Source organism: Nylanderia fulva, unplaced genomic scaffold (assembly GCF_048542155.1).
Source record: "Nylanderia fulva isolate GAGA-0341 unplaced genomic scaffold, ASM4854215v1 Scaffold14, whole genome shotgun sequence".
Lineage (NCBI taxonomy): Eukaryota > Metazoa > Arthropoda > Insecta > Hymenoptera > Formicidae > Nylanderia > Nylanderia fulva.
In genome coordinates, this window is record NW_028189622.1 from 4344967 (window position 1) to 4357299 (window position 12333).

At 31.3% G+C, this 12333-nt stretch overlaps 2 protein-coding genes across 2 annotated transcripts in view; one reads left to right on the forward strand and one right to left on the reverse strand.

The window, feature by feature from the left end:
- The first annotated feature begins 6 nt into the window (after positions 1–6).
- LOC114929114 (hydroxylysine kinase) lies at positions 7–3749 on the forward strand. The gene is made up of 2 exons (XM_029300525.2): positions 7–418; positions 935–3749. Exon 2 carries the CDS (start codon positions 1095–1097, stop codon positions 2178–2180), a length of 1086 nt encoding a protein of 361 aa, XP_029156358.1. The 5' UTR covers positions 7–418; positions 935–1094; the 3' UTR covers positions 2181–3749.
- A 2710-nt stretch (positions 3750–6459) lies between these two features.
- Positions 6460–12333, reverse strand: part of nolo (ADAMTS-like no long nerve cord) — a 196717-nt gene continuing 190843 nt past the window's right edge. Inside the window, exons 17-24 of the mRNA XM_085480263.1 lie at positions 12116–12283; positions 11677–11834; positions 11386–11475; positions 10110–11208; positions 9949–10031; positions 9197–9586; positions 8969–9122; positions 6460–8796 (exon numbers count right to left, since the gene is read on the reverse strand). Coding sequence (XP_085336389.1) covers positions 8696–8796; positions 8969–9122; positions 9197–9586; positions 9949–10031; positions 10110–11208; positions 11386–11475; positions 11677–11834; positions 12116–12283 — 2243 coding nt within the window. The 3' untranslated portion in view covers positions 6460–8695. The remainder of the gene's footprint in view (positions 8797–8968; positions 9123–9196; positions 9587–9948; positions 10032–10109; positions 11209–11385; positions 11476–11676; positions 11835–12115; positions 12284–12333) is intronic.

The following is a 12333-nucleotide window of genomic DNA, read 5'->3' on the forward strand; positions in this document are numbered from 1 at the left end:
CCTTATCGATCATATTGATACCTTATCAATCCCTTTACGAAAGAACGCTAACGAGTTCGGTCGCGTTGATCGACCAGTGTTTCTCAAATCAAATGACTGATTCACTTGAGGAAATATCTCAAGCTAAATCAGGTAGATCTACATATATGCATTACGCATATCAGTTTTATCGGAGTCTTGATAAAACTGTGTCTTTTAGTCATTGCGATATAAGAGTCGTATCGTGTTACACATCCAATTACTGCTAATATAAATATTATGCGTTTGTACCCTTCTGTTGTACTGAATGGCAATGATGATTGGAGCATGGATTACACTCGCTGCGCATAGGATCGCTCGGTTAACTTGGTAAACTGCCTGGTCTGCCTGAGAACTTAGTGTGCTGTTTCCTTTGATCGTATAAACACGCATCTGTCGGGTAAGTGATATATTTACATACATGTTTTTGGGCTATTTCTATTTTTGCTATTACTATTTAAAAGGAATGTACGTTATCTAAAGTCATATAAAATTTATTATTAATGCTTTCTAAATAAAAACAGATTATGCTATAGAGAAATGTTTTTTTATATTAATATTAATGTTTATAATACCGTAAATTTATCTATAATTTTTTAAATAAGTTTAATTAATTAATTAATTTTCCTTGAATGAATCTATTTTTGTTTTTTATTAATGAAAATTATATCTTTAAGATGCTAAAAATATATATCAGAAATAAAATAATTTGTATATAATTATTCTTTGCGTAAGAAATTAAATTAAAACTATTAATGATATTATATTTTGCAATGACAATAATATGACTTATTGATATCATTTTTAATAGATTTCTTTCCCGTTTTGAATTTGAGGTTTTTATGTCAGTTGATAACTTTTTCTCTTACACATTTTATTTTAAATATATTAAATGTTATGTTTCTTATCTGTGCAGTTCGACGATTTATCGCCCAAAGAACAAAGAAGATATCCCAGTCCGAGACTTTACTCATCAAATACGTTCTCTAGAGGATATACATATATTCTCTTTTCCATCGACCCGGCTTCTCCCCCTTAATAACTCGCGGCTATTTTGGTGCTGCGTGCATCGCAACATGGAATACAACGACACCCTACTCATACCGGGTCAACGTATACGTCCGCCCGTGACCGAGGAAATAGCAGTCGCTCTGTTAGAGCGGCTCTACGGCATGAGGGTGACGAGCATGCGCGAATTAAATGCTTACGATGATCGTAACTACCACGTGCTGTGCGAGGAGACGCATGTGAATCCGCATGTTACTAGCATAGAAAGGGCTGGTTACGTCCTCAAGATAACCAACTCCTTGGATTCCCGGAAGACGGACATTCTTGAGGCGCAGACCGAGTTAATGATTTTTCTTAATCAGCGCAACATCTGCTGTTCATTACCAGTCAAGAATGTCAGCGGCGCCTACTTTTCTCTTGAAAATTTAAAGAGCGACAATACCATGGAGAAATACGCCGTGAAATTACTGGTCTACCGTCCCGGTGAGATAATGCGTAACGTGAAGACGACTGAAGAGCTATTACGCAAGGTCGGAAACTTTGCCGCCAAGATTGACGAGATCCTCGTGGGTTTCAATCATCCAGCCTATGACAACCATAAAACATTGTGGATGTTAACTTCGGTGCCTCGCGTACAACAGTTTACATATGCGATCAAGAGCTCATTAGATAAGCAATTGGTGCATGATGTGATTGTTACTTTCCAAAAAGAAGTGCTGCCGATCACGGATCAACTGGAGCAAGGGGTCATACATGGTGACTTGAATGAGTATAATATTATTATAAGTCCCGATAGCGAGGAAATTGCCGCCGTGATCGATTTTGGAGATTGTCACAGAACTTGTCGTGTTTTCGAGTTGGCTGTAGTCCTCTGTTACATGATCTTGCAAGCGGCTAACGTAGGAATGGGCAGACACGTTATAGAGGGTTACGAGAAGTTCAGAAAGTTGACCGATACGGAGAAGAAAATTCTCAAGATCAGCGTATGCGCCAGGATGTGTCAGAGTTTGGTAATGGGCGCTTACTCGTATTTGCATGATCCTGAAAATCAATATATACTGAGCACGCAGAAAACCGGATGGACGTTGTTGAAGAGACTGTGGCCCATGAGCCAAAAGGATGTGATGCAAGCCTGGGGATTGGTCAGTCCCTAAACGCGAATATTGAACGACGATATTACGACCCTTTGAATTATGAATTATTATTATTGAATTATATTCTCGCATATAATAGAAAAATGCAATGCATAACTGCGCGTTGCATTTTAGTATGTTTTAATTAATTTAGATATTTTTCAGACAACAATGATGATTAAAGAATTTGAGAGATAAAATTATTAGATTTTTAGATCAAATCAAAATAAATTTTTTAAATTAATTTTAAATCGTAATCTTTTTCCAATTCTATTTTACGAATAATATGCCTAAAAAATATTGTAATTCGATTCGATGCAGTTTTATATTTCTTAAATACAAAACTTTCTTATTTCTTAATTATGTTAAACACGTTAAAAGTTGCGGCCTAATTTTTCGAAATATAAGTATATTTTTTATGTATGTTCCAGACGTAAAAATTAAATCTCGAAAAATAGCTTTTGTTCTTAAAAAAAAATTGATCAAGAGCAATATATTTTTCGAGTAGATTTCTATAACGCGAAATACATATAATACAAGAGTTTTAAAAAATCAGTAATTTGAGAAATCTTTATATATTAAATATTCATTACTTTATTAATTCCTTTAATAATACTATTTTTATCGGTATTTCATAGAATTGTCATATTTCTACTACTGAAGAAATAAGAAAATAATAAAAGTAATAGAAAAATATCAGGCGATTGTCATATACGCAATATATCATATCGATATATCGATTCAAATGTAGTTTCATTAACAATAAGTGAATCCTGCGTGTTCGCAATTGCATGTCACATTGTGCCAATTGTATTAATAAATTTATCGAGAGATTTAGAGGCTGCGTACAATAAAAGAAATAAGGAATAAAAAACAGAAAACAGGGAATAAGGAACAGTTTAATATAAAACATATAAAAAATAATTTAGTAATGCAGAATAGAGGAACAGAGAAATAGTGCTACGAAACAGATGAAATTTCTCTGTTCTGTGTTACTAAATTATATGTTTTATATTAAAGTGTTTTTATTTTCTCTGCTTTTCTTTTTCTTATTCTGTTTTCTATACCTTTTATTGTACGCCTCTATATCTGTATATGTAAATATATACATATGTATAACAGAAATAATCACGAAAAAATTTTAATCATGTTCATGTAAATGTACGTGAACCAAAAACGAGAATTTTTAATACTTTTATTTGCTTGGCATATATTTTTTAAATTTTTATAGAAAATTATGTAATTAATTGTTAATTTAATGAAAAAGTTAACATATTTTCATAAATTTGTTTATATATATATATAATTTAACATATAATTTCTTAACTCTTTTCTAAATTGCGCTCTAGTTAATTTTTGGTGATTAATCTACATATGCAGATAATGTTAATATGTATACATGCAATATACTCATCGATACGATGCGCAATAGCTTTATAGTACAAATAAGCGTTGATCTATAACATAAAAAACAAATTATATGTATACAAAATAGTTTTCAAAATAACTAATACTTGAAAAAGTCAATAATGCGCAATTAAACTTTTATTCGTACCGCAAAATATATTTAATAAAATTACATTATAAAAATTATTAAAGTTTTTAATTATTTTTTAAAATCTAAATTTATATAAAATATAACAAAATTTAATTTCTAAAAAATAAGTTAAATAATTATTTATAAATTGTATAAATATAATATTAAAATTTTAATACATATATATACATTTTTTATTACCTAATTATAATAAAGTTTAATACAATAATTTTCTTCTTTCTCTGTAAAAATTACCTTAAATATCCATATTTATTTTTTTCCCAAATTATATTTTTTAAAATTTTATTTTAAAATTATTTTTATTAATATTAATTTATTTTACATTTTATTTTTTAATAAAAATTTTTAATAAATTTATATAAATTATATATGTAATTATATTAATTACATATAATTATATATATATACATTTATATATAATATATAAATTTGTTTTAATTATATTTTACTTACTTCATGGATGTTCCGTCAATTCCGATGCCTCTCTCCCCAGGCCTCCTCTTCCTCTCCCTCTTTTAATTGTTTGTACTTTTTGACAATTAGACAACATATGCTCGCGAAAATACGATCACGCACACGCATTAATTAGCAAAATAAAATAATCGCACGACAATTTGAACGACATTAATTGTACGTGACTTTATACACGGCACTTTCGATTTTAATCATATATTGAGCAGAACCATGACAATTAATCGTATATGAAACTTATTTTCGTACTTTATCGGCACTTCCGCTTTTAATCGTATATTTTTCCGTTTTTGTTAATTATATGCAACATATTTGGAAGAACACGACAATTACAATTAAATGATCCGCACGGCGCAACGCAGAAAATTTACGCGGGAATCGCGGGATGTCGCCGCAATGATGCCAACTATCGAATTAGAGAATATCAGTCTCGCGATGAATCGATCATTGAAAAAATTGATTAACATAGAGCGCTTTACTCGACGTGACAAGTACTTCGCACAATATTTTGATTGAATTAGTAGAAAGAAACATTTTCCTCTTGTCGCCAATAAATATAAAAAACTATTTTGAAATAAGAGAAAAATATTTCTTCTGAATTATCAAAATATTTGAAGCATTTATTACGTCGAGTGAAGCGCTCTATGTTAATCGATCTTTTCAATGATCGATTCATCGCGAAAGAGAGATCATTTCTAAGTTGGCATCACTGTGGCGATATCCATTATTCCCGCGTAAATTTTCTGGGTCACGACGCGCGGATCATAGCTTCGTTTAATTGTAATTGTTGCGTGTTGTTCTTTTAAATATACGTTTCATATAATTAACAAAGCGCATGAAATATACGTACGATTAGAAGCGGGAGTGCCGATGAAGTATGAAAATAAGTTACATATACGATTAATGTCGGGAGTTCTGCACAAAGTATATTAAAATCGAAAGTGCCGTGTGTAAAGTCACGTACGATTAATTTCGGGAGTGCCGTTCAAATTGTCGTGCAATTATTTTATTTTGCTAATTAATGTGTGCGCGTAATTGTATTTTTGCGAGCGTGTGTAGTGTAAGTGCCAAAAAGACACTATAAGTACGAACAATTAAGAGGGGGAGGAAGAAAAGGAGAGCAATAATGCGGTAATTAAGCAGATTATAATTATATATATATAAAATAAATTTATGTAAATTAATTATATAAATATATAAATATATATATATATATATATATATATTTATACATATATAAAATTTTAATATTACTGTTTATACAATTTATAATTATTTAACTTAATTTTTATAAAAATTAAATTTATAATATTTTATAAATTTATCTAAAAGAATTATTGAGAAGTTTAATAATTTTTATGATTTAAATTTTATTAAATATATATTATTAAATATATTTTACTTATTGACTTTTTAAATATTAATTATTTTAAAACTATTTTTTATATACATAAAATAATTTGTTTTTTATATATTATAGATCAACGCTTATGCTATAAAGGTCCATTGTTGTGCATCGTATCGGTGAGTCATGTATTGAGTATTGCATGAATGTATACATATATATATATATATATATAACATATGTATTTGTAGAGATTATAATCACCAAAAATTAACTATAACGCAATTCAAAAAAATGGGTTAAGAAAACTTTTTTTTATTAAATTAATAATTACATAAATTTCTTAAAAAAATTAAAAAATATATTTTTAATCATTATATTCAAACATGATTATATAACAAATAAGATAGCAGCAATTCTTTTCAAACAGATTCGTTTTTTATATTTCACAAATGCATACAATAACTTTCATGAAAATCTTTAAAGTTCCCTTATCTATACGTTTATCTAAAAATGTTTTAAAAAGAAAATAACTATATAATTTTCTTGAAAAATTATAATTTCATAGTTATAATACTTTGATTTATACCATTATACATATACATTCTCAATATATGCTTAAACCTTTACCTCAAAAGTTATTTACAATTATTAATATTATCGAAAATAATATTGCTGAAAACGATGATCAATTATGAAAGCAATAAATTTATATTTTTGATTATATTTATATAGTAATATTTAATATTGTTATACATATGTGTATAATATTTGATATACAGTAGATTGAAAAAAATATGTGATTTTATAATGAATGATTTTATAAGAAGATTATGATATATACATATAACATGCAATACATATATTTATTATATGTTTGAAATTGATATTTCACTAAATAAGTTTTAAGAAAAATAACTGCAGTATTATGTGCAGTGATATAGTCTCTTGTTTTATTCGCATTTAGGCAGTTACATATTTACATAGATATCATGAACAGTAATGCTTAGGTACAATACTAAGTGTGGAGCCATTTTACATACCTACATCGTGATATATACAAAAATGTGTCAGAACTCATTATCTTTTTAAGAATTGTCATGACATTACGTTGATTAACTGGAAAATAAGTTATCTTTTTGAGTGATATACCGTATCGATCAATAATACATTGGAAATGTATTGCCGTAAGATAAATATTAATTAAATGCTTACTAAAAGATGACAGTGGTATACAAGATGGCAAGTATACATGACAAATTGATGGCAGTTTACACATATTTGCCAGCCGTAATCGTATATAGGATGTATTAAAAGTCGTATATTATTTCTTAAATATTTAAGGAATGCGTAACTAAATAACAGAAACATTTCGACTTTTGATGCATCCCGCGTATTTAAAGTTATTCACTGTATATTTTAGTTTTATTTATATATATATATATATATATATATATATATATATATATATATATACATATACTAACATATAAAGTCGTATTCACATATGCGTGCATTTCGGTAATTTATATGTGTAGCTCATAATATGCTTTTTATCTCTCTCTCTTGACTTTAATTTATATATATTTTTATTCTCTAATTTATTTTTATTTTATTTATGTCAGCTCGTTTTGGCAAACTGCTTAGCTGTGTCGAGGCAAATTCGTTGATAGCGAAAATCTGTTCACAATCTTATGTCAAATCATATTAATATATAGATATCTATAATTCTTTACTTCGCTTTTATTGAAAATATCGAATTATAAATTTCATCGATGAATCCTACGTATAATAAATACGCGATAAATGAATATTCGGAATTACTCCGTGATAACATCTAGATTGAAGTGATTAGAGACACGTAACTGAAATCGAGTTCTTTAACCAACAACGGAATAATCATGTTCACGAATTTTCGCCAGAGGTTATTAACAAAATATTATATTACAATACTTATATATTTTTTATTGCTCTTAGGATCTATTGGCTTAAGAGATCGTCCGATAGGACGTTTATTATAGGCGCATATAATTCATTCATATAACTTATATTTTTAAATAACTTTTTAATACATCTTACGTTTGCAATAATTTATATCAGACTCTACAAACATAAAGAGAGATAGTATATCGATAAATATACGTGTTTACAAAGACAGAGCTAAAATATAGTTCTACTAATTTATAGTGGAATGTAAAGGTAATTTCTTTGAGACGTAACGCGATTCTGTTTATGTTAATGTCCCAAAATAATGATACGCAAAGAGACGAACATTTCAGTCTTAAAGGATGAAATTTCTCCGTTTAAAAATAAATGAAATCGATTATGTTCATTGTAGAGAAGATATGTAAAAGATAAATTTCAAGAAGAAATGCTTCTAATTATGTTTTGCGATACAAATTAAATGTTTTTAACTCGTGCTTTCCAACTTTTCATATTCTTTTTTATAGCATTTTTATTACAATTTGAATATAATTCTGCTTAAAGCCATTTTCCGTTCGATTTAAAGCACCAACATTGACAACATTTAATAACGTGATGCTTTCAACGGTATATCGCAATAACGTCTTTTCCAGCACATAGCAAATAAGTCTCTACTGCTCTCTTTTTCTCATTAAACCATAACAATATAACGTTCTTTCAACTTTCTTGGACGAATACTAGATTTTTACTTTGTTTTCTGTCTTTTCTTGTTAACCAGGACAATATATATGAGCGTGCACAATTATAAGAAAACGTTCCAAACTATGTGGCATATGTGTTGGAAAATTATGATTTTAATTAGTTAGATAAACTGTGTTAAGATTGGCGGGTTTTTCTTTGTTACATAAGGAACATTCGAGGCAAGGAGGTGAATGAGTTCTCGCGACGATACGACGAGGAAACTATTACAGCGAAGTAGTTTTGGTCAACTTCTTTTTTTTTGGATATTTTTTATCTATGTAAATCGGACATTGTAATAACTGTGCAATGTATTATTTCACAGTAATATCGCGCACTCCTTTCGTGTGCGTTACATAATTTACTAACAGGCATCCCGGGTGCGTTTACATATGTCAGGTAATTGTCCGACTATAAATCACGATTTGCATACTGTCTCACGCGCACTTCATTATCGCGTTATTTTGTCACAATAAGTCACGATCAATTTGTCTTGGATTCTTAGCGACACGATGCGCAACACTGTTTCTTGTACAGCGGCACCTTGCACATGTTCATTACTTTCACCCTGCTGCACAATTGCGAATGGTCCTTGCAATCTTCTACAAATATTTATCATTATTAATCACAATATAACCATATTATCATTAATCCACTTTATTAAAGAATTGATATGGAATTATATTATCATGTCAATAATTGTGATAATTAGTATAATTTTATAATTAGTATAAAGGCTAAACAAATTTTAAGAGTTGATATAGAAAAATTTACCGGGAGATTGAGGACAAGGCGGACCTCTGCACGTTTTCATCACAGAAGGTCGTGGTATATCTCTACAAGCGTTTCCCGCCGGCTTTTTTGTACCAAACCAGACGCATTGTAGAATCCTGTATTTGGTACCATCTTCTTCGCAAGACGCGGTACACTGTACAATGTTAGATAATGTCATTAGCATAAAAGTATATATTATTATCGCATCAATTTTTTATTCCTATTTACCTCCGACCATTCGCCGACTTTCCAGACGCCTTTGCAAGCCTCATTATAACATTCCTGTCTTTGTAACGGCCTCGTGGTTTCATCGCACTTGCTCGGATCCAACAACGTGGCGTTTTCTCGACCATTCTCTTCCGTGTCGTACGCCAAGCGGCAGCTGACGTCTCGTTTTTGCATCGCTGTTTTCCAATTGAAACATCTTGACGTTTCACATGGTGTCCACTCCGTAGTGTGCCATTGAGGACACCTGCCCGATCCGCAGGGTCTCACTTTCTGGGGTACTGGATGTCCGGCGTCCTCACATAATTTTTGACCGATAACAGATCCTGGCGAAATGTGCTTGGAATCGCCGTCCATTCTCATTGATCGTACTGTACACTGTGCACCTCGCATCTGTAAAAATGAATGTCGTAATAAGTAATTTTGATATTTTTGCTATTATATAATGTTGTTATTTTTAATATACTGCTTATTTACAATTTAATTAACATGACTCGATTTCGAAAATATTTAAAAATAGTATTATATGAAAGAAAAAAAAATAATAAGTAAAAAAATAAGCATATAAAATTGTTATATAAGTTTTTAAACATAATTTATCTTCAAATATTTTTTAAATAATTACTTAACGACGATAATCGTTTTACAGATTGTTCTTTTTTTAATAAACTTAAAGAATTATAAATTTTCAAAATAAAATTAATCATAATCTTACCTGTTAATCATAGAAGTTAATCACGGAAAAATGATCTTACCTGAAATCCGCTTCCTCCGCAAGTTTGAGAACACTTTGACCAGTCGGTCGTGACCCATTCGAACACCAGAACATTGTCCGTAGCTGCATTATAAGTCCTTCGTTTAATTATTGAACCAATCATCATCAAGGCAATGTAACTCATCTAATCAAAAATCTTACCTAATACAGTGAGTGATTCCACATCAGGATCCTTCGTTGTATTGTCTTCTCTCATTATAGTGGAGATCAAAACGTTCGCGGATTTATCTTCATCGGTCGAATGTTGCTTCTCTGGAGAGGACTCTTTTAGATTAACTAAGGTCTTCTCTATAGAACCAGCATGATTCTCTCGATTGCGAGATAAGTTTCTTACATCTTCGTCAGGATCCTCCTCAACAATACTTGACTTCCGATCATTTATCAACGTCGCATCTTCCTTCGCTTTATTTTCCAGATTTCTACTAGTCGGAAATCGTACGATTGTATAATCTGTCGTGTGATTTTCTACATATGATTCGATTTTTCGCTTATCTAATTCTTCTTCGAACGCATCACTATACTCTATTGTCTTGTTTGCGCGATTTAAATTACGATGGTCCGATTCCGGTATCCTTAACTGATCCTCGAGACTTCTAGACATAATTGTCGAGGTGATCGATGCATCTTTAGTTCTCGAGTTTCCATAAGCGTCGTGATTGATGGACTTATCACTATCGTCAGCAAAACTGCTGCCCTCCTTGAATATTTCCTTTCTCGTGCTCGACTCTTCGACGTAATACACATCCACCCCACTATTTCGCGTAGACGTGATGGACTCAGTCATAACTCTGCTCTGAACGTGACTTTTGGGCGTGGTACTCCATTGATCTTTGTACTTATTTCGCGAGTCTTGCCATTGCCGTTTCACATTTTTTAGCGACTCCTCGATATAATCGATATCGGGCTTCGTGGTAAGCTCGGTATCCACTTTCTCCATTACATTGGACATCGATTTAACACCGTCGCCGTGTTGTAGCCCGAATATAGATTCGTCCAGGTCATAGGGATCGACGTCGATGAATATCCGTTCTTCGTCTGGGCCAAAGGTCTCGTCGGGAATGGCAGTGTTGCGATACAGACTGTCAAAGTTATCCTCGAGACTTTGATACATAAAGTCGGTCTTCCTATTAGACATTCTGTGCTTCGTCGTCGCCGATCCTTTGTGTTCATCTCCGAATGACGTGGTAGCAGCCTTGTGATTATTACTCGTGCCTATTTCGCTGCGAAACGGCCAATAGGCCTGTCATAAAGCGCGTTAATATCGAACATTAAATTTGACAGAATGTAACGAATATATATATATGTCGAATCAGTAAAGCGTTAAAAAATTTATTATACAAGAGCGGTAGAAATCAGGGACAGATAGACAGACGCGCGTCACATGTTCGTCAAGTTTGCTCACATATTAACGTCTTACCTTCAAGCTCGATATCAAGTAGCTCATGTGTGGCACAAGAGCAGAAGCACTTGATGGAGCGGGTGATTCCACAGACTCATGATATCCCGGCTGATTGACAGTCAAATATCGAATAGTCGACATCAAGGAAAGTCCACGAGTGCAAAGCAAAGAATATAGAACCATCACCAGAAAGTTAGTTTAACAAGTTTCATGCGTACGCGATTTGTTAAGCAATGTCAAGATACACGCAAAGAATTAGTAAGAGACAATTTAATCTAATGCTAATAGAATCTCTGTTTTCTCGCGTACCTGATTGAAAGAAGTAACAGTGTGTTCTTTTTGCATCACTGTGGCATCTGACGGAGCAGGACTGGCTTTCTGCTTCTTTTGTGGTTTTCTCGTTGGTTTGCTAGGAATCGCACGTTCATGACTGAGATCTTCGCTATCAAAACGGTTTCCATAAACCGCTACAAAAAACCACCAATATTGTGAAATTAAATATCTATTACTAGTAATTTTTATCATTTTTAAAATTTGTAATGTTTCAATTTTTTATCATTTTTTTCGAAATTTTTTTTGATTTTCAGAATAATATTTTGAAATAGAAATGTCACGATTAAAGGCACGAAAAAATGTTTTATTTTTATTACTATATTTATATTTAAACGAGGGGCTATATAATTTATTTAAAAAAATATGTCTTAAGTAAACATAATTTTTTAAATAAAAGTTCGAACATTTTTCTCACCTGCATGATCGGTGTAAGGACTTTCACCTGAATTCGCTGGTGCAGAATCGAGATTTGCATTCCTTTGTAGGTGAACGGAATTGCCGAGTCGTAAATATTCTTCACTACTTATCTGCTCTTTGGAGCGAAATTTTACTATCAACTGCGTCTCTGCGTGCGAATCTCCAGCTAGAAAATTACCATCGCATTTCTCACAGTAACATATCGAAATCGAGATG